Source organism: Acomys minous (assembly GCF_964271855.1).
Source record: "Acomys minous genome assembly, chromosome: 11".
Taxonomy (NCBI): Eukaryota; Metazoa; Chordata; class Mammalia; order Rodentia; family Muridae; genus Acomys; species Acomys minous.
The window spans coordinates 57,034,634-57,056,212 of record NC_140492.1 but is presented as its reverse complement, the minus strand read 5'-3'; the positions used below and the strand labels follow the sequence as shown (position 1 = coordinate 57,056,212).

Below are 21,579 nucleotides of genomic sequence, written 5' to 3'. Positions count from 1 at the left end.
GGAAGGCTTAGGTGACTCGGGACCCACTCGACCTTGGTCTCCAGAGGCACAGCATTTCACTGGGCTCAAAGGCCCTAGCAGAGTGCTGGGACACTTAATGGGGGCATCCGCACCCTCCGTGCATCCTTAGCTAACTTCCATCCATCATTTCCCTCCACTTTTTAACTGCCAAGTCTTCTGTGGAGTGAACAAGGCACAGCTCTCAAGGTCCTGGGACCAAATGATGTTATTCATCCTAAACCCTTACAGGTCAGCCATATCAGAGACAAAAGGGACACACGTGTGAGACTGGGTGCAGGGAACTATATATATAGTCTAGGAGAGAGAATGTCATTCTTGACTCGCCATGCATTCGAAGTCTCAGATAAACCTCTGATGTCCCATCTGCCTTACAGGGGCAACCTAAGAACAAAACTAGTGGGGCTGGAGAGATGGCTCAGAGGTTAAGAGCACTGGCTGCTCTTCCAAAGGTCCTGAGTTCAATTCCCAGCAACCACATGGTGGCTCACAACTATCTATAATATAATCTGATGCCCTCTTCTGGCATGCAGGTCTACATGCAGGCAGAGCATTGTATACATAATAATAAATAAATCTTAAAAAAAAAAAAAAAAGAACAAAATTAGAGGCCATAAAGGCATTGTTTAAAAAAAAAAAAAAAAAAAAAGGAAGCCAGGCGTAGTGGTGCACGCCTTTAATCCCAGCACTCGGGAGGCAGAGGCAGCCAGATCTCTGAGTTCAAGGCCAGCCTACTCTGCAAAGTGAGTCCAGGACAGCCAAGGCTAACACAGAGAAACCCTGTCTCGAATACCCAAAAACAAAACAAAATAAAACCCCAACAACAACAACAACAACCAAAAGAGGAATGTACTATAAATGAATCTCCCTTGACATCTGGAGTTTAAAAATATTAAATTATATCCCAGCCTCGCCAAAACAGATGGGATCTTCTGGCCTTACCCCCCATCCCCCACAGCTCCCGGCCCCCCTCCTTGCCGGGACTCAGAACTCAGAACTCGGGAACTCAGAACATCTTGCTTGTGGTCCTCACATTATGCATTTTGTGTGTCCCCTGTCACAAAGGTTGCTGGCAGACTGATCATCCACACAGAGGAGCTGGCCCAGATGTGGAAGGTGCTGAATCTCCCCTCGGACCTGTTTAACAGTGTGATAAACGTGGGTCGCTTCACGGAGGAGATCGAGTGGCTGAAGTTCTTGGCCCTTGCTTGTAGCTCTCTAGGAGTTGTAAGTTAACAGGATTATTTATCTATTTTTTTTAATGTATGTGTGTTGTGTGCCAGTGGGCAGAGGCCAGGGGTGGCTCAGTGGTAGAGTACTGGTCTAGCATGGGCGAGGCCCCAGGTTCAATTCTCAGTGCACACAAACCGAACTTTGAAACATCCCATAACTCTTCTCGGGGCCTGGAAGGACAATCTGTCTGCACCCATTCTGTTCTTCAGAGATGGTAAAAAACATAAACAAAACTGCCTTTTGTGCCTTCTGCTGCCTTCTGGATTAAGGTCATGTCCGGCCGAGCTCAACAATCAGAAGGAGGCGAGAACCAAGGGAGGAGGGGCGGCTGTCATCAGCGCCCCCCCCCACCCCTGCACTGGTCCATCCCAGATCTTCGTGGTGCTGGCCCCATGGCATTTTTTACACTGTCCTCATTAACTCCCTGACTTTGGTCTAGTTGCTGGCCTCTCACCCCTTTGAGAAATGTCTGAGTCACCATCTTCTTGTCCTCATAACTCACAGTAGCCTGGGGTGACTCTGGAAAGCCACATTCCAACTCCTTTTCTGTTTTGCACATCTTGTACCTGTCAGGCTTTCTCTGATGTGCCTGCCTCCCAAACTGGGAGGAAGCCATGAGGTGAGCTGCACCTTTCTCCATCTCTTCTAAAACAAGGAAGTGGGATCGAGTCTTACAAGGTCCTTTCACCTCTAACAAGCTGTCATATGGGCTTCCACCAAAACAGCTTATGGCCTTCATCATCCCTGTCAAAAAGTACCCAGGAGTCAACATCCTGGAAGGATAGTCTGTACCAAAGGTGCCTGTGAACCTAGGGACCAATGTGTGTACTGGCTTATGTCACGCTGGAGCTCAGTCACAGGGCTGGTCAGGGCTGTAACCAGGCAGCTTGTGTTACCCAAGATGGTTTTACGAGTAGGACCTAAAGTCACGAGAGTGCAAGCCTCAGGCATGGGACTGAAGAGTCTTTTAAGTGGGGGTTGAAGGAGACTGTTTGCCCCTTCCCATGTAAGAATACAGTGAGAAATCACCATCTATGAAGAACAGGTCATTGCCAGCCATTGGTCTTCTCCACCTTCAGAACTATGTGCAATAGAGTTCTGATTTGTATTAAACCTCTGAGTCTAAGATACTTTATTGTAGAAGCCTGAACCAACTGAGATAGTCGAGGTGCCACTGGTTAGTGAAGGGCTTGTGATCCATCTAACACATTATGCCCTTGGGGACCAATCTACTGGAAATGTTTCCTTCCTTTTCAAGCAAGCTATCTGGGACAACGGGTTTTGCTCCCGTTAGAAGAATCTAATGAGCTGGTCGTGGTGGCGCACGCCTTTCATCCCAGTACCTGGGAGGCAGAGGCAGGTGGATCTCTGTGAGTTGGAGGCCAGCCTGGTCTACAGAGCAAGTCCAGGACAGCCAAGGCTACACAGAGAAACCCTGTCTAAAAAACAAGGAAAAACAATCTAATGGCTAGAACTTTTATTCCAGCAGGCAATAGGGACTCCTGTCTTGAGCTCTCTGGGTGTAACATGCATGGTTCCACAGGCTAGGGCTGGGCAGACCTGTGCTCTCTCTCTGTCCAGCACTCCTCCCTCTAAGCTGCTCTTATGCCACCCACTGCTCCACCAAGGCTGCACATAAAGAGGAGGAGGTCAAACAGAGAATAAATATGTTCACATCTGAGTTTAAAACAAAGGCTTCGATGATGCTGGAGACTGCTGCTATGAAGCATTTGTGCGCTCTCTCTCTCTCTCTCTCTCTCTCTCTCTCTCTCTCTCTCTCTCTCTCTCTCTCTCTCTCTGATGCACATGCACACGTACACCCACAAATCTGATGAGAATGAAGATCTCTGTTCAAATTGAATTTTTTGAAAAGTTCCACTCCAAGTGTTGATCCCACCAGGTGAGACTAAGACCACTACCACAGTTTTGAGCCAAATTTGAAGCAAGCTTTAATTAAATAATTAATGGTGATGAGTCACATTCCGCAGAGGTTTAAAATGTCAGACCTATAGTACCACCATATTTCCCATAGGGTCAAATCAGGGGCAATCATGCATCCTGACATACATAGCTCCTCCCCCCCATACACACATCCAATCAGGGACAAGCATACATCCTAACATATTTCCTCCTGCCTACATCTGATAAAGCACATCCAGTGCAGTTGAGTCAAACAAACTTGCTTAGGGGAAGGGGGGCGGGGGAAGTAGCTTGCTCTCCCATACACATGAGCCTCCAGCATCTCAGGAAGTGTCTGTCCTTGGGCAGGGGGCTGAGAGGTTAGAGGTGTTTTTGTTTCACGAATCTCTTAGGCACAGTAATTAAAACTTAAAAAACACAATTTTGGTTCTCACACAAGAAGTTATTAAGCCGTGATCTTTTTAAATTTTGTGTTTAAAATATTTTATAGTCTCACTACAAGGGCTGGAGAAATGCATCAGTGGCTAAGAGCACTTTCTGCTTGTACAGAGGACCTGAGTTCAGTTCCTAGCAGCCACCTCAGCCACTTGTAACTCCAACTCCAAGTCAACCAGCACCCTCTTCTGGCCTCATGTCCACATACACATAGATACACAGACACATAATTAAAAATAAAATATATTTTAAGTATGAGGACAATTAGAAGTAAAGGCTTATATGAATAATCGATAAACATTTAAGGTCAAAAGCTCCCCATTGCTTGAAAGAGCTGTGAAAACTCCACTGCTTACTGCAGGCGGGGTGATTTACACAACAAAACAGTATTCTCTTACAGTTCTGGAGGGCCAGATGTTTCACGGTCACAGGGTTAGCGAGGCTTGCTCCTTCTGAGGCCTCCTTTGTTGGCCTATGAGGAATTTCCTCCTCCTGCGACAGTCTGGACCCGTACGGCTCACGTCTCATTCTTGTCACTCTCTCCACACCAGTCACGCTGAATTAAGGCCCACCCTAATCATGTCATTGCAACTTGATTAGTTCTTGTTTTTTTTTTAAATCATTTATGGTGTGTGCCATTTTGGTTTGGTTTTGTGGTTTGTTTGTCTTGAGACAGGGTTTCTCTGTGTAGCCTTGGCTGTTCCTGGACTCACTTTGTAGACCAGGCTGGCCTCGGACTCACATACATCCACCTACCTGTGCTGGGATCAAAGTGTGTGTGTCGCCACGCCTGGCTGGGTTTTCTATTTTTTTGACAGGAGGTCATTAGGTAGCTCAGGATAGCCCTAAACTGTCCATCCTCCTGCCTCAGCTTCCTAAGTGCTGCAATTACAGGTGTGTGCCCTTTAATTTGTTCTTGTTAACTCTTTAACTCAAATCCTCAGCTTCTAAGACTTAGGACTTGAACATAAGAACTTGAGGGGTGGACAGGTCAGCCTATCGCAGCACCCCGAGAAGAGGACAGCATAATGAAGTGGGTGGTATAGAATTATTTTAGAGAAGTAGGAAATATCATGGGCAGAATTATGCAGCTCAGTATACACACTCATGCTTGCAAATATATTCCAAACTACTCTTGTGTTGACATCATCTCACACTTAGGCCTTCCCCTCACACACACACACACACACACACATAGACACACACAGAGACACACACAGACACACATGCACACAGACACACACACATACACACACACACATGCACACGTTTCCACCCTCACCCCATGTTAATTGAATACTCAGAATGAGGTTTCCTGTAATGTTTGTTTTCCAGGAGCTTCAAGAAATTGAACTGTTATAAAACCATAAACCTCAGTATATCTATATCTATATCTATATCTATATCTATATCTATATCTATATCTATATCTATATCTTCTGGCTTATCATTTTTAAATGATTGTACATTGAAGATCCTATTTCATAAAATGTTCTTTAAATGGAAATAAATTTTAAATATTAACTTTAAATGAATAATAATTAGAGCAAAGGCTATTTAAAATCACTGCCATTCAGTAAAACTGCCCCTAGAAAGATGAGCCAAATTAGGCATCTAGACGGTCATCTTATTCAAGGAGGGAATGGGAGCTGACCGTCCTCAAAGTTGCCAATGAAGGGGACTTCTCTGGCCAGACATGGGAGGACAGATAGCAGCTGTTTAGTCACCCCAGCACACTTAGCTCACCGCTCAGGATGACTGATTTTTGACTGATTCCTGGAAGGTGTATATAGATCTTTACATGGGCAGCTTTAGCAAGCCAGGAAGATATATGCCGTGTGTGTCTGTGTGCAAAAAATAAGTCATTTTTTCTGATGCTGTGATAGAACTCCAACCAAAGACAATTTATGGAGGAAAAGATTTATTTCACCTTATAATTCCATGCCACAGTCTGTCATTGGGGCAAGTAAAGGCAGGAGTTTGAGCGGAAACCATGGAAGAAGATCTGCTTATTGGAGTCCTCACTAGCTTTTGCCAATAGCTTTCTTATACAGTCCAGGACCTCTTACTAAGGATGGTGCCGCCTACAGTGGGCTGAGCCCTCCTACATCAGCCAATCATAAAGACAAACATGCACACATCAGCCAATCACAAAGACAGGCATGCCCACCGGTCAAGGTAGTTTTTCTACTGAGGATCTAGGTAGCTCTAGGTTGTGTCAAGTTGATAGTATGTACTATACATATATACACACGCACAGACACATAAACACAAATAAATGGATGTGTGTAATATATATAGATAAATTATCTTTAAACTTTAGGAGATAAATATTTCTTTTTTTTTTTTAATTTACTTACTGTGCACGTATGTGTGCATGGTACAGAGAAGACAACTCTCAGGAGTTGGGTCTCTTCTTTTGATATAGGAAAGGTTAAGATTAATAAGTTGATGTTGTGAAGGATCTATTAAACTTGTTAAGGAAATGCTAAGTTACACACAATAGAATTTAGCTAAAGGGGCGCTCTGGTTCTCTTATGGGGAGAGCATGACTCTGCCAGGCAGGCAGGATGATCCTAGCTAATACTGCCTGGGAAAAGCCAGCCTGCTTTGTCTTACGATGACTATAATAGTATTTGATATTGTAAATCTCCCCATTTGTCCAAACAACCAAACCTTTGAACATGTTTAATCTCTCAGACTATAGCTCGGGGCTGTGAAGCTACATAAGCCGATGGAGATTTCTGTTCAAGGCTGGCTCCCTTCTATGCGTTAGCCAAGGCTGCTCCTGCTCTGTGGTTAAAGTGTTTTCCTTTATTAACCTCTAAGTCCTCTGAGGGATTTCCCATTGGGAAGGTGTGCTAATTATATAACATTTTCAGAAAATCAAACTAAGGTTGCGGGCTTGCGCCCAGCACCTTTTCTCATTGAGCCATCTTACTGGCTCAAGATAGTGCTAATTTTGTAGGATTAAAAAAAAAAAATCAGTTCTCCTTTGAAGAGGTTAGTCTAGTTAAACTTAACAAATATCTTAAAGTATTTAGCAGTTTACAAGTCACCGTCCAGGAAAGAAGGGTGAGGCATGAGGTGGTCAGTGTGTTTAGCATGGACTGATTGAGCAACTGACGCATGTTAAGTTGTCTAGACCCTTCGATCACCCTCACACGCCATCTTACATCAGCAAGGGTTTTATTTTCTTCCTTGAGTCTAAACGGATCTCAGGGATCCAGCCTGGGAGACTGACTTCCTACTTCCGTCCCATGGTTTTCTAGACCATTGCTAAAACCCTCAAGATAGTGTGTGAAGTTTTGTCCTGTGACCATGATGGAGGACCACCCAGGATTCCTTTCAGCACCTTCCAGTTCCTCTACACGTATATCGCTGAAGTAGACGGGGAGATCTCTTCATCCCACGTCAGTAGGATGCTCAACTACATTGAACAGGAAGTGTGAGTAAACGCTCAGCAACGGGAAGGAAAAGCGTCCTGGGACATGGAGTGGATCTAGGTGGTGAAGTGAAGCGTGAGGCTGCCAAAAGAAAAAAAAAATCGTTAAGAGTCAGTCCCTGTCATATAAAAGCTTCGTCTATAATGTTTAACTTTGTAATGATGTAAAAAGCATTTGTATTTAGTTTTTTTTAACTTTGATACAATATCCCAGGCTAGAAATATTACAGTATGGTAATTCCCCCTGATGCTGACAGCTGTGGAAGCCATGGCTCCCAACCAGCTTTTTTTTTTTTTTTTTTAAACCACTGTGAAAATACAATACTCTGTAGTGTACTTTGTGGCTGAACTGGCCACAAAGCAGTTAGGTGTATTAAGCACATTTTTGACATATTTTCTTTTAAAAGAAAAGACTCTTTAAATTTAAATGCTTATTGTTATTTTTATTGATGAGGGGGATGATGCACACATGAGTGCAGGGGCCTTTAGTCCAAAGCTGTGAGACTCCCCAAAGCTGGACTTATAGGAGATTATGACCCCAACCAACATAGCTGCTAGGAAATGACCTCAGGTCCTCTGCAAGAGCAGTGTGCTCTTAACCCCTGAGGTGTCTCTTCAGCCCCTTGGCATGGTACTTTCCATTTATAATGGGGAGTCAAGGACTGGCTCTCCACTGTAAGTCAAGGACTATCTGCCCATTATTCATCTCTGAGGAACACGAAATACTGAACTGAGAAAAGGAAGGACCGGTACAGGAGAACCATCCTTGGAGGACTTAGTTCAGAGCTTAATAGTTAGAAACAGCACCTGGGAGCCTGTTAGAAATGCAGAATCCAAGGCTCCTCCATGGGTTCATAGGATAAGAAACGCTGGAGATAAGGCCCAGGAGTTTGTGTCTTAATAAATGTGCCAGGCGCCTCTGGGTGCTTAAGTTGACCAACAGAGGATGGAGAAGAGGCGGAGGCAGAGAGAGACAGAGAAGAAAGCCAAGGAGGAAGAGGAGGAGGCAGTGGTAACAGGAAGAGGGGGGGGGGGAGGCAGAAGACTAGGCAATCAAGAGTAAAGAAAGCATGGCCAGCAAGAGGGCTCTGCTAGTAAAGGTGCTTGCTGCTCAAGCCTGGGACCCCAGCTTTGGCCCTGGATCCCATGGATTCTATTACTATGAAGAAATACCATGACCAAGGATACTTACAAAATAAAGAATGTAGTGGGGGTCTTGCTTACAGTTCCAGAGGATTAGAGTCCATGACCATCATAGTGGGAGAACATGGCCACAGGCATATGATCCATAAGCTTGAGGCAAAGAGGGGGGGGGAGAGGAGAAAGAAGAAGAAGAGGAGAGAAGAGGAGAGAGAGAGAGAGAGAGAGAGAGAGAGAGAGAGAGAGAGAGAAGAGAGATCTTAACACTGGGACTGGCATGGGCCTTTGGAAGCCGCAAGCCCACCCTCAGTGATACACTACCTCCAACAAAACCATACCTTCTAAACCTTTCTAAATAATTCTGCCAACTGAGAACCAAACACTCAAATATATGAGCCTATGGGGGGGGGCATTCTCATTCAAACCACCAGGGTAGAGAGAACTAACTCCACAGAGTTGTCCTCTGACGTCCACACATACATTGTGCACACACGATAATATATATATATATATATATATTTTTTTTTTAATTAAAATATTTCTTTGGTCAGAAGAAATAGAATAGACAGGGGTGGTGGTTGAAGAGAGGTAAAAAAGGTAAGAGAGCTATGAGGGTGGGGATCAGACTTGAGGAGATCAGGAGCAAGAGGATAGGGATGCAGAGAAAAGAGAAACTGTGGGCCAAGGCACCTCTGTGACAAGCTGGCAACCTAAGTCAGGGTGGGCTCCGGGGAGGATATGAGGGGGACTCTAGTAGAGACTCCTAGTAGCAGGGGCCTAGAGACTGAAGAGGACACCCTCCAACTAGACAAGTCTCCTAGAAGGGAACACCAGCCCACCCACAAAAAAAACCGTCAACCCCAAATTAACCCTGCCTACAAATGTGCAGGGATAAAGGTAGAGCAGAGATTGAGAGAATGTCCAACCAATACCTGGCCCAATCCATGGCCTACCTCACTGAAGAGAGCCAACCCCTGTGACACTATTAATGACACTCTGCTGTGCTTGCAGACAGGAGCCTGGCAGAGTTGCCCTCTGAGAGGCTCCACCCAGCAACACCTCGAAACAGATGCTGAGACCCACAGCCAAACATTCAGTGATAGGTAGGGAGTCCTGCAGAAAGGCGGGAGGAAAGAGAAGAGGACCTGCAGGTGACAGGAGCTTCACAAGAAGCCCGACAGAGCCAACTAACCAGGGCCCAGAGGGGCCCGCTGAGACTGAAGCATCAACCAAGGCCCTCACATAGACTGGACCTGGGCCCCCTACACAGATGTAGCCAATGGGCAGCTCAGGCTTCACGTGGGTCCTCTAGTAAGGGGAGCAAAGGCTGACTCTCTTGCCAGCTTTTTGATCACTTGCCCCTGGCAAAACTGTCTTGCCAGGCAACAAGGAAAAGGGCAAGGGGGAAAGAGGTGGGAGGGACGGTAGGATGAGAGGTTAGGGGGGTGGGGCTATGACCAGGATGTAAAGTGAATAGGTTTTTTTTTTTTTTTAAATATTTCTTTGGGACAGCAGGAGTGAAATTAACTTGGGGTGATATATACATATATAAATATTTATAATGTATACTTTAAGTTGATCATTAAACAAACTAATTCCAAGTATCTGTTTTTCCAAACAGAATTGGTCCTGATGGCTTAATCAAGGTGAATGACTTTACTCAAAACCCCAGGGTCCGGTTGGAGTAAAAGCCCAGTTTTGGCAGTTTTAAAGGAAGATACAGATGTGGCTGTACTTCAGACTAGCTGAACTCCATACACCATCCAAAGTCAATTTTCTTTTACAACTGGTACAACGAATAAACAATTAGTCAGGAACGTGTGGAGTTCAGATGTAAAATGATTGGGACAAGACACTGGCATGTGGTGCAAATGTGGCTGACAAAGCTTTGCTACAAAACACATCTTAGACAAACAAAGCCAGATTGGATTTTAAAAGGCAGACTGCCAACTGACACAGTTATGATGCTCTGTGATTGCCGGGTGTAATTTACACAAGGAGCACGGTCATCAAGCTTTTACCCATCCCTTCCTCTACTTGGTACTTGGTATTTACTTAATCAGTTTTTACTGAGGTATAAGGTTGCCAGATAAGAGTCAAAACACCAGGGCCAGGTGCGGTGGCACACACCTTTAATCCCAACCCTGGGGAGGCAAGTGGATCTCTGTGAGTTCGAGGCCAGCCTGGTCTACAAAAGAAAGTCCAGGACAGCAAAGGCTACAAGAGAAACCCTGTCTTAAAAAACAAACAAACAAAAACAAACAAGGCCTGGAGCTATGGCTCGGAGGTTAAGAGCACTTGCTGCTCTTGCAGAGGACCCAAGTTTAATTCCCAGCAACTACCTGGCAGCTCGTAACTGTAACTCCAGTCCCGGAGGATCTGGCACCCTCACACAGACATGCAGGCAGAACACTAATGCACATAAAAATAAATAAATCCTAAAAAAAAAAAAAAAAAAAAAAGGAAAGAAAAACAAAGTCGAAACATCAAGCTGAGTTTGAATTTCAGATAGATAAAAAAAAAATGTGCATGGTTGACATAGTTGGTTTTCTTAGGCTGGGCAATCCTAGGTGGCAACTAGGGGCGCTTCTGGGGATTTGTAGCTAAGTCATATCTTCAGTTCTTCCCTGAGGAAGCTCCGTGCTGCCACGGTGATATGAATGTAAGTCACATTTAAGGAACCCTGAGAAAGACTAATAGGATGTTTCAGAAATTGATATTTCAAAAGATCCACCTCAACAGAGTCTTGTGAACCATTATGTATGTGAAACGTCCCTCCAATGAACATCCCCAGGTGAGAGCAAGTCCTCCTGAAGGAAACAGGAAATGAATAGGTGGGGGAGAGTGGCAGGGGGTGGACACACAACTAAGTCTGCTTGCCTTCCTGACCAAAACTCAAAACAACAAATTAAGTTCATAAACATAAGGAGCCAACGGGTCCTTATACACTGGGGAAACGAGACTGAAATCAGGAGCTCAGTCGCAGTAGCGCTGAGCATGAGTCTAGAATAAGACAGAAATTTTACCCATTAAAGTGTGTGGATTAGTACACAGACAGGAAGTTACCAATGGCACTGTAGTCGGCAGCTGAGACAAAGTGATCGGCAACGTTTATTGTTGCTACAGACTAGAGGTCTTGATCAGGCTTGCTTTCTCTGCCAGCGAGATAATTAAAAGGCAAGACAATTTCCAGTGCAGCAGGCAGCTGCAGAGAAACCTCAAACACTGCAGGCAGAAACAAACAGAGAGAGACACTAGGGGTTAGGAGACACAGACGGTAGGCTCACAGAGGGGAGACTCGAAAACCTAAGCCCAGTTTCTCCCTAAGGGTTGAGGGTTGTTTTGTTTTGAAGTCTTTGAAGGGTTTTCCTCCACCAGCTTAGATTTGGTCAGTGGGAAGAAAGCTAGCATGGCTGATTGCCCCACACCAGTTACTTGTATAGACATCTCTGGATCCCACCTTGAACTTGTTGAGCCATCAGCAGGGGCCAACTGGCAGGAGACAGAGCCCACGAGGTCTTTAAGTCGCCAGGCTTTTGTCTCTGTTGCAAAGGGTGAGGAGGAAACCATTTCAGAGCCTTCACGGTCTTAGCCATCGCCCATCTCCCTGCTACCTCCTGGTCCCTCAGTTTGAAACTGGGGGGGTGGGGGGTGGGGGTTGGGGGGCGGGCATCTCTTGTTTGCTGCTTCTGTATGCCAGGCTCCCTGGCTCACAAGATCTTCCTGTCACATCCCCATCTCCTGCTCCCATTTCTCCGTAGAAACACTGGGATTACAGATGTACGCAGCCACATGTAGCTTTATGTGAATCCTGGGTATCTATACTCAGGTCTTCACCCTTGTGTGGCAGGTGGTTTACCCACCGAACCAGCTCCCTGACGCTATATGATTGCTCCAGCTCTGAGCTATGATTTGGTATCTACCATTTTCCTCCTATTCTATCCACTATTTACTTTGCTAAGCCAACAGTACTTGACAGAATCCCGGCTTCCAACAAATCTGCCGAATCAGGAACCAGTCACGGTCAGCGCTCACCCCAAGGAAGGAGAACACCTTTGCCTCCAATGGTACGCTGTATACTTTCCTGTTGCTCTAACAAAACACCATGATCAAAAGCAACTCAGGCTGGTCCCACTGATGTCCTAGCAAGTTTGCACTCCTTCCCAATAACTGCCTCAAACAGCACCACCAAATGGGGACCAACTATTCAAGTATGTGAACGTCACAGGGACATTTCTCGTTCAAACTGCCATACCATAATCAACAGTAAGTGTCATGTTAAGGACTGGTATGGGTTGAATATGAAACGTTAACCACTACTGGCTCATAGCATTGTGGGATTGGACTGGTTAGCAGTTGACGGGCTTTTGGGAAGCTATTGGATTCTGGGGCTCTTACCTAGTCTGTTAAATAATCTCTTGATGGATTCATACTGTATATAGCACCTTTGGGAGGTTGTAAGAAGTGGAAGATGGGGCACAGATGGAAGAAAGGGGCCATGAGGACTGCGCTTGAGACATAGCTTGCTGTGGCCTCTGTGCTCCCATTTTCATCTGCTTCCTGGTCTCTGTGATTGAGCTGCTCTGCTCTGCCCTGCCCCCACCCTGTGGTAAACTGAAACTCTGGGCCAAGGTACATCTTTCCTCCCAAGTTGCTTGTCTCAAGTATTTGGTCCTAGTGCCATAAAGCATGAATACAATAATCATAACCAATGTTTACTCTGTATTCACCATGTACAAAAGACTGCAGGAAACACTTTTAAATAAATCCCAAGTTTTCTTTTAATCAAATATGAAATCTGTGTCACTATCTCCTTTGTTTGTTTGTTTGGTTTTTTTGTTTTTCGAGACAGGGTTTCTCTGTGTAGCCTTGGCTGTCCTGGACTCCCTTTGTAGACCAGGCTGGCTTCGAACTCACAGCGATCCACCTGCCTCTTCCTCCCAAGTGCTGGGATTAAAGGCATGGGCCACCACGCCCAGCTACAAGTAGGCTTTTCAATGTCACTGAGAAACGATTTGAATCCAGGTCCCTGTGACTAACTTGCTTATATGCTCAGTGATGACCACATATAGGGCTCCCCTAGAAAGGATTTCAAGATTCTCCTGGCTTCAGGGGCAGAGTAGTTTACAAGAGAGACAATCCTAGGAAGTATGAGGAGGAAACAGTAAGGAAACTATGGAAAGAATGCCGATAATAAAGGGTTTTGTCTAGTCTATTAGCCTTGGATCTCAGGTCAGCTGGAGACCTCTGGGAGACAGTGTGGAGCATATGAAGTTAATCTAGTCTGTTTGTTTTGGTTTGTTGTTGTTGGTTTTTGTTTTTGTTTTGTTTTGTTTTGTTTTAGACAAAGCTTCTCTGTGTAGCCTTGGCTATCCTGGACTTACTTTGTAGACCAGGCTGGCCTTGAACTCCCAGAGATCCGCCTGCCTCTGCCTCTCAGAGTGCTGGAGTCACAGGTGCGCGCCGCCACTCCCGGCAGTTATCCCAGTCCGGAGCTTAAAGGAGCTCTTTGTCCTCTGCTGTTACCAGCAGCCTCCTCGCCAAACTCTCATTGTCTAAGTCAACGGTTCTCAACCTTCCTAACGCTGAAACCCTTTAACACAGTTCCTCCTTTTGATATTATGAATCGTAATGTAAACATCTGATATGCGACCCCCAAAGAGGCCGCGACCCACAGCTGCGAACCACTGGTGTAAAGGCTTTACTTTTCCCATGTTGGTTTGTCCAGGCTTGTTCCTTTTGTGGCAGAAAACAGCGCTTGGGCAGGAAGTCACAGGTGCGCACAATAAAAAGCCGCCAGGCTCTACACTAGCTTTACAGGCATTTTTAATAAAGTTTTAATATTTAATCACTATTACTGCTTCTCCATGAGTCCCTGGGGGCTACAGGGCAAGGTGTGACTGACAAGGAGACGTATTAAAATTCACGCTTGACCCAAAAGCCCGGCAGCCCGTCCCCTCCCCTCCCCTCGCGCCCCCCCCCCCCAAACTGCTCTTGAGCCTTGCTGCCAATGCCCTCATCAGACCCGCCCCTCAGGCCTCTCTTTTCACACGGAGATTTTTGAATCCTAGCATGACCCCTGCTAAGCTGTCAAACGGAGATCCTCAGAGCAGATGGTGTACAGTGTTTCTCCCTTAAAAAGGAAAAAAAAAAAATCCAGGAAGCAATAAACTCAGGATTTTATAAAGAGAAAAGAAGTGGGTTCTTTTTCCCCCCTAAATTAAGCTATTTTAATTAAAGTGAAAACTGCAGATACATTTAAAGCTCTGGTAGAAAATGCTAAAACATGGCTTAATTCTATTTCACTGTATTTCCTGCCCCATGGTCTTCTCGAAGCTGTTCAATTTGGGGGGAGGGGGCAGTCTCCCCCTACCATCTCTTAGTTAGCTAATAACTTCCAGGACCATCTTAAGCAGGAGCTGGAGTCTGGACAGCTGGGTTTTGAGTTACAAGAATCTGAACCTGAAATACTTGGAGTGGCTCCTGAGGGCCGCTGACGACATTCCATGCAAATATGTTGCAGAAATGCACACATTAGCATTTTTTTCCTGAGGGGGGAAAACTTGCAAAGCTTTTTACTGAGTCTCAAAGTTGTAAAGGTCAAAAACAAAACCTTTTGGTTGGAAATCATTCCAGAAGGCACCGAATACCTTGGTGGGGGGGGGGGAAGGAAGGCAACAGAGTCGGTCTTCAAATCCTTCCGAGCCCAACCGAGGTCCCCATCCACCCAGCAAGGGACGCTATGCCTCTCGCTCTTGGTTCTTACAGCTGGCTTCAAGCCTGTTATTTTAAATCCAGACCTTCATATACATGCAACTTCAGGTTTCTCTTGGAACATGGTCAAACACGAACAAAGACTCATGCCCTTCATTTAGAAAGCCATTGGTCCAGTGTGCGGAGTTATAAAAAGCCAGAGGAGACAAGACAGAGTAGAGCCATGCACACTAATTAGCAGAACTAAAACTTCCACCTCACACTCCCAGGACTAGCTCAGGGTGGCCCCGAGTCCTGGGCATTCAAGTAGCCAGTAGCTCCAGTTTAATAACAGTCTTCCAAATAATTGCCTAATTTATTTACTTGAAGGATTTTTTTATTTATTATTATTTTTAATTCCTACAACATCAAGGCATTGCACTAGACAGCAGAGATTTGGGCTGAATAAGGCAAAGTCTTTGCGTTCACAGATAACAATTCTACTTGAGAAAGCAGACATATAGCTGCCCGTGGATTATAATGAGACTTGGTGCTGTTCCTTCTTAGCCTGAGGCACACAACCTCGAGTTCAGGAGCAGGACAGTGATGGAAGAGCAGCTCTTCTTGAGCTAACCTGAGAGCAAACTCAGAAGCTGTCAGCTGAAAGAGGCGTCTCAGCCTACACCTTCCTCATCAAGGTCCAGACTCAAATACCGACAAGTTGCTGACTCAGACCTCCGTGGAGTGACTCCAAGGTGCTCCATAATTCAACGTGCCCAGAGGCATCCTGTTTGGCATTTTCCCCCACACACAACAAAAATGCCAGGCGGAAAATAAGACTGTAGGCTCCCTTATTGTCAATTGCCCCTGAATAAAACACACAAACGGGGCAAGGAAAATATCTACCCCTTGCTCTCCCAACTCGATCCCCAAGTCCTGACCATTTTATTTCCATTTTGCCTGCTCCTTTCATCCTTGCTCAACAATTAGCTCCCTTCCCCATCCTCAAAGCTCTCATACTGAATGTAGCCGTCCTGTCAGACTTTTCCGGACAGGAGCAGAAGATACCCTGTTTTTTAAAAATAGAAGGGTTACAGAGCCATGAGCAAAGGGAACCATAAAGGAACTCAGGGACTAGCAAACCATTATCATCCTTAAGACCAAAGAGGCAAAGGGAGATAGTATTTTATTGGAGCCTCAGGAGAACTGAGCCCTGGAGCTTGGAAGGTTCTGTATTTGCAGAGATCCCGTGCATCAGCCAGATGGTGCCGAATGGAGAAATGTCTCAACCTTACCCACTCCTGTCTATGACTCCTGTTGACTAAATAAGACCTGGAACTGGAGGACAATTCTGTGTGATGTCTTCCTTACAGGTCAGTCCCTGAGACAAGAAGGGCAGAAATTAGAGGTGGGGGAAGGATTCATATCCATGCTTGCCTCCCCTGCCCCCGCCCCCTTCTAAAACAAAAACAATACAAAACAACAACAACAAAACACTGCATACAGCATAAAGATTGAGGAAGGAAATAGTTTAAGCTTTGAAAGGCACAGGGTTTCTTCTACTCAGTTCATCTACGGTAGCAGGAAAGCAACCGTGGACGACTGGAAAACCGCCCCTGACTGCTCCAACAGTGGATGATGCTCACTGGCTGGCACTGAGGGTGGGCTTTTCCCTGCCCTCTCTACTCAGGCACACACACTGAGCTCCTCTGAAAACTCCCTCACTGATACTGATGCTTCACAGGTTTCTAGGTGTCTATTTTGTAATGCCCAAGTTGTGAGACCCCCAAAGACCACCAGGAATCAGCTGGATGCAAGTCATACAGGGTCTCATTTATTTCAAGCTCAGAGCCTGGACCATCAGCCCCCTCATGGGGAGGGAAGATGGGGTCCCTACTGGTAGGGGAACAGGGCTTTTAAAGGAAAAAACTGCAGGGGGGGGGGCGGGTTCCGAGCCATTTCAGAGCCTTGCTGTTACAAGCAAGTTGCCCTTTAAGCTGATTGGCTGGGGAACCAGGGCTAGACCACAGGGGGAAATTTTTCATTTGTTTTGGTCACTGACCAGATTGGTTGGCCTGGGGTATAAATTCTTAGGGGGCCAAGTTCTCAGGCCCTGAACACAAAATGGCGTTGGTTTGGTCTCTACAATTTCACCAGAACTGATACAGTCATCTCATGCACAACCCCAAACTCACTTACGCATTGCTCCAAATTTTTATACGTCTCTTACATAGCCTTTTCCCCTCTCCTAATTGGTATTACAATTTGGGATTTCAGGATTCCAAAATTCAGCATTTTGGTCTTCGGGACTGTCTTTCAAGCCCACCTTCCCCCAAAAGAAACAAACGAAAACAAACAAAAGGGCAAACATCCAGCACCTGACAGGATTTGGCTAGGTGCTGCAAACCGGAGAGTCGTGTATTATACCACACCTGCCATCTTAGGGAACTTTATTCAGTTCACAGCATCCTACAGAAACCTTTACACATCATCTTTGCCCTTAGAACAGTAAACCGAATCCTTAACTTATGAGGACTTCACAAGCCAGACCCTTACACCTTCATTCTCCAAATCTGTAGTCAGCCACAGGGCCTTGGCCAGTCTCACTCAACTTTATGTTATCTGTATGTTTAGAATACACCCCCCCTTTTTTTTTTAACCTGCCAGCAAGATGTGCCCACTAGCACAATAGTGTCATGACTATAATGCTAACAACCAACCACTTTCTAATTCGATTTGAGGCCTGATGCACAAGAGGAGGAATTCACACTTTGTACTGCAAATCTGGTGAGAAGCTCATAGGTGCATGGGGGAATCTACTATTGGTTTGCTAGATGGTTACATTGTCAAACCCTTCTGAATATTTATGTTCATGCCCCTTGATCTGTGATATTTTCAACCTTGGTCAGAGAACCTTCCTTTTGCAGTGGTTAATGATAAGACTCATAACTGGTCAAAGTGTTTAGAATAAATGTGCTACCCTAAATGGGGCATCCATATTCGCCCCTCTCCACTACTCCCCATGCCCAGGGAATATCATGGAAGAGCAAGTATAAAAAAAAAAATGTGTTTTTGACATGACAGAAACTTACAACAGCTAAACAAGACCAAACCAATCAAGTTTCCACTGTGGATAAAGGATGTGCTCATGAAGGCTCCACCTCTTAGCTGAGAAGCAGTTGAGAGCTGATGGCAGCTGGGAAAAGTAGACTCTTTCTTATTTGGCAGTGGCTGCTGGGAGGTTGCCTATGCACTGATGGATGACCCTACTTCTATGTGTATGGAGACAGTGCTCATTGGACTCAGTGGGATATCTATATATCTATATCTCTATATTGGGATGTGTTTGGAGGGAATCCTGGGAGAGTTGGAAGGGGAAGTGGCAGATAGATATAATCAAATTATATTATATACATCTGGGGGCTGGAGAGATGGCTCCGCAGTTAAGGGCACTGGCTGCTCTTCCAGAGGACCGAGGTTCAAATCTCAGCACCCACATGGCAGCTCACAACTGTCTGTAACTCCAAGATCTGACAACCACACACAGACATACATGCAGACAAAACACCAATGCACATACCATAAAATTAAAAAACTAAAAATTACATACATCTATTAAAATATTAAAGAATAAAAAATTAAAATCAAAACATAAAACCCGAAGGAAAGATATTCCTCTCCCTTCTCAGAGTCACTTTCACACCTCACCTACTGCTTTACTTATAATATCAAGTAACAAACCAAAAATAGAAAAGGCAAGAGGAAAGAATAATGGAACACCACATATCCATTTTATAATTGTGTATCAATAGGGAAACGCTAATGTGCTACCAGGAGAAAACGGCAATGCATATCCAAAGTGTATTTATAGGTAAATATTCAAGTGGAAAAAAGTCTGGAAGGAAATGCACCAAGGAGCCATATGGATTATAGGTGGCTTTTCTTTCTTTTTCTCTCTTCCTATATTCAATATATAAGTATGTACTCATTAAGAAAACAGTGTTTAAGAAAATCAAATTAAGAAAAACTTCTGTGGGGCTGGAGAGATACCACAGTGATTAAGAGTACTTCTTACTCTTTCAGAAGCCCTGAGTTCAGTTCCCAGGACCAATACCAGGAGGTTTATGACCACCTGTAACTCCAGCTCCAGGAGATCCCGAGGGGACCCCCGCTGGTGTGTAATGTCCGGGGAAAAGATAAGAATAAAAGCTCAGCTGGGCGGTAGAGCATCCCTGTAATCCCAGCAGGAAAGAAGAGGCAGGTGGATCTTTGTGAGTTTGAGGCCAGCCTGGTCTGGTCTACAAAGAGAAACCCTTTTTTCTTCGGAGAGGAGGTGGAGGGGATGAAAAGTGGGTGCAGATTGACTTTGTTAACCTGGATCGGGGAGTCTAATGCCCAGTGGTTCATTATTGGCATATTTGAAACTCAGTGCAATCTGGGGAAAGGTTTCTAGGCATCAACCAGTCCAGTTCCAGGTGCACATTAAAGCTTAAGTTGTGACTACATAGACACTCTTTCACAAAGTACACATGAGTTCTATAGCTAAAAGGCATGGAATCTAGTGCGGTCTCTGACCAGTAGCATAGAGGTCAGCCGGCTGTTAAGTGCTTGTGGCATCTCTCCTAAGGATGGGTAAGAGGAAGGGAAGAGTCTGGGGTAATCATTGGAGGGGTCTGGGTGAGGTCTTCCTTCACAGATAGCAAAACTGCCATGAGGGCACTAACAAAATCCCCTCTCAGCTTTCTGGATGGGATGCAGGTGTTTGATTTTTATCTCCCCTGCCTGATTAACAATCCTGGTTCTCCCAGTGCTTCTCTGTGAGTACAAGAACCTCTGTGCTCTCAAAGCCCAACGCCCTCTTCTGGCCTCTGCAGGTATTGCATGCATGTGCACAAACCCATACAGAAACACACACACACACACACACACACACACACACACACACACACACACACACACACACACACTTAAAAAGAATAGGAAAATGAGCATCTGTAGTTTCAGGTGAACGCTTATCAGAGGGATGGAGGAAGAATGGGGTTTCAGGGTTATGAAATTGAGGGCTAGGGTGCCACCTATAAAGTTCACACTGGAGAACCCCAATAGAGCTACTAAAAAAAAAATAGCAAAACTTTCACCTGATCACTTTAAATAAGATTAAGATTTGTTTTGGGTGGCATTCATAGCTATCCTGGGGAACATGCCACCTAGTGGCCGACACAACAAATACTAATTTTCTAAAGTTCCTCCAGTTGGAATGTGTAATATAAAGATTTTACTTGTGAAATATTATTTTATTTACAGATACTTTTTATTTATATATTTTTATTTAATTTAAAAATATTTTTATGTGCACAGGTGTTCTCCTTGTGTGAATACCTGTGTACTATGTGCTGCATGGTTCCTAGTGTCCTCAGAGACTGGAAAAGAGCATTAGATTTCCTGGACAGACAATTATGAGCTGCCATGTTGGTGCTAGGAATTGAACCCAGGTCCTCTGCAAAAGCAACAAATGCTCTTAACTGATGAGCCATCACTCCAGCTCCATTTTAATGCATTAAAAACAAAAAAATTATTTAAGTAGGGTGTGATAGCACATACCTTTAGTCCCAGGACTAGGCAGGCAGAGGCAGGAGGATCTTTGTGAGTTCCAGGCTAGCATGGTCTACGTAGTAAGTTTAAGGCCAGAAAGAGTTATGTGGTAAGAGATGCTGTCTCCAACACATATGTGTGTGTGTATACATATATCCTTTTTAAAGATGTGTATATGTGTGAGCACCTCATGCCTGGTGCCTGAGGTGGCAGAAGAGCACACTAGATCTTTGGAAACTGGAGTCACATGGTTGGGATCCACTGGCTGTGGGTACCAAACATAGGTCCTCTGCAAGAGCAGAACATGTTCTTATCCACTAAGTCAATTCCACAGTCCCTAGCGTTTTAAAATTAACACAATTTTCATGAAGGTAGCTATTTTACCCCAGAAAGAAGAATCAACTGAGTTAATTTCTCTCCAACTTGACTTAAAGCAATCCCAAATAGAACTTTGGTCTCAAACACCATTCTCTAGTGCAGCTATCAGTGGTAAAAATACTGCCATTCTCGTCGGGCAGTGGTTGGCACGCCTTTAATCCCAGCACTCAAGAGGTAGAGGCAGGTGGATCTCTGTGAGTTCGACGCCAGCCTGGTCTACAAAGTGAGTCCAGGAAGGCAGGGCTACACAGTGAAACCCTGTCTCAAAAACAAAACAAAACAAACAAACCCCAAAAATACTGTCATTCACTATCAACAGCAATTATCTCAATAGAAGAAGTAGACAACCAAACCATACACTAAATAAATCCCAAATTCCAACTACTAAACACTGTTCAGAGATGCCACAATAATTCTGAAACTGTCCTCAATATATTTTTTTTATTATCAAGAACAAATACATTTAAAACAGCACACAAAGCATCAAGTCACTTCTGAAATCCAGTGGTAGAACTTCTACCACAGGCCCTTTCCCTGGCGCTGGCTGACCCTGGTTCCCATGTTAACCAGTTGAAACAGGTGCTACAGCGGCAGAGTCCCTGAGGTTGTGGAATGTGGTTCAGCGCCTTCATTCCGCGCCCGGCACCAGGCCCCGCCCTCCGCCCGGCACCGCCCCCTAGGCGCCCCGCCTTCGAGCCCCCGCCTCCCTCCCCCCACCCCCCGTG

General features: G+C 45.1%; 1 protein-coding gene across 1 annotated transcript in view; it reads left to right on the top strand.

Moving 5' to 3' along the window:
* Positions 1-10,030, top strand: part of ROPN1 (rhophilin associated tail protein 1) — a 29,824-nt gene extending 19,794 nt beyond the window's left edge. The window contains exons 4-6 of the mRNA XM_084802397.1: positions 1,084-1,245; positions 6,879-7,054; positions 9,813-10,030. Of these exons, the coding sequence (XP_084658523.1) occupies positions 1,084-1,245; positions 6,879-7,054; positions 9,813-9,879 (405 nt within the window). The 3' untranslated portion in view covers positions 9,880-10,030. The remainder of the gene's footprint in view (positions 1-1,083; positions 1,246-6,878; positions 7,055-9,812) is intronic.
* Positions 10,031-21,579: the final 11,549 nt, after the last annotated feature.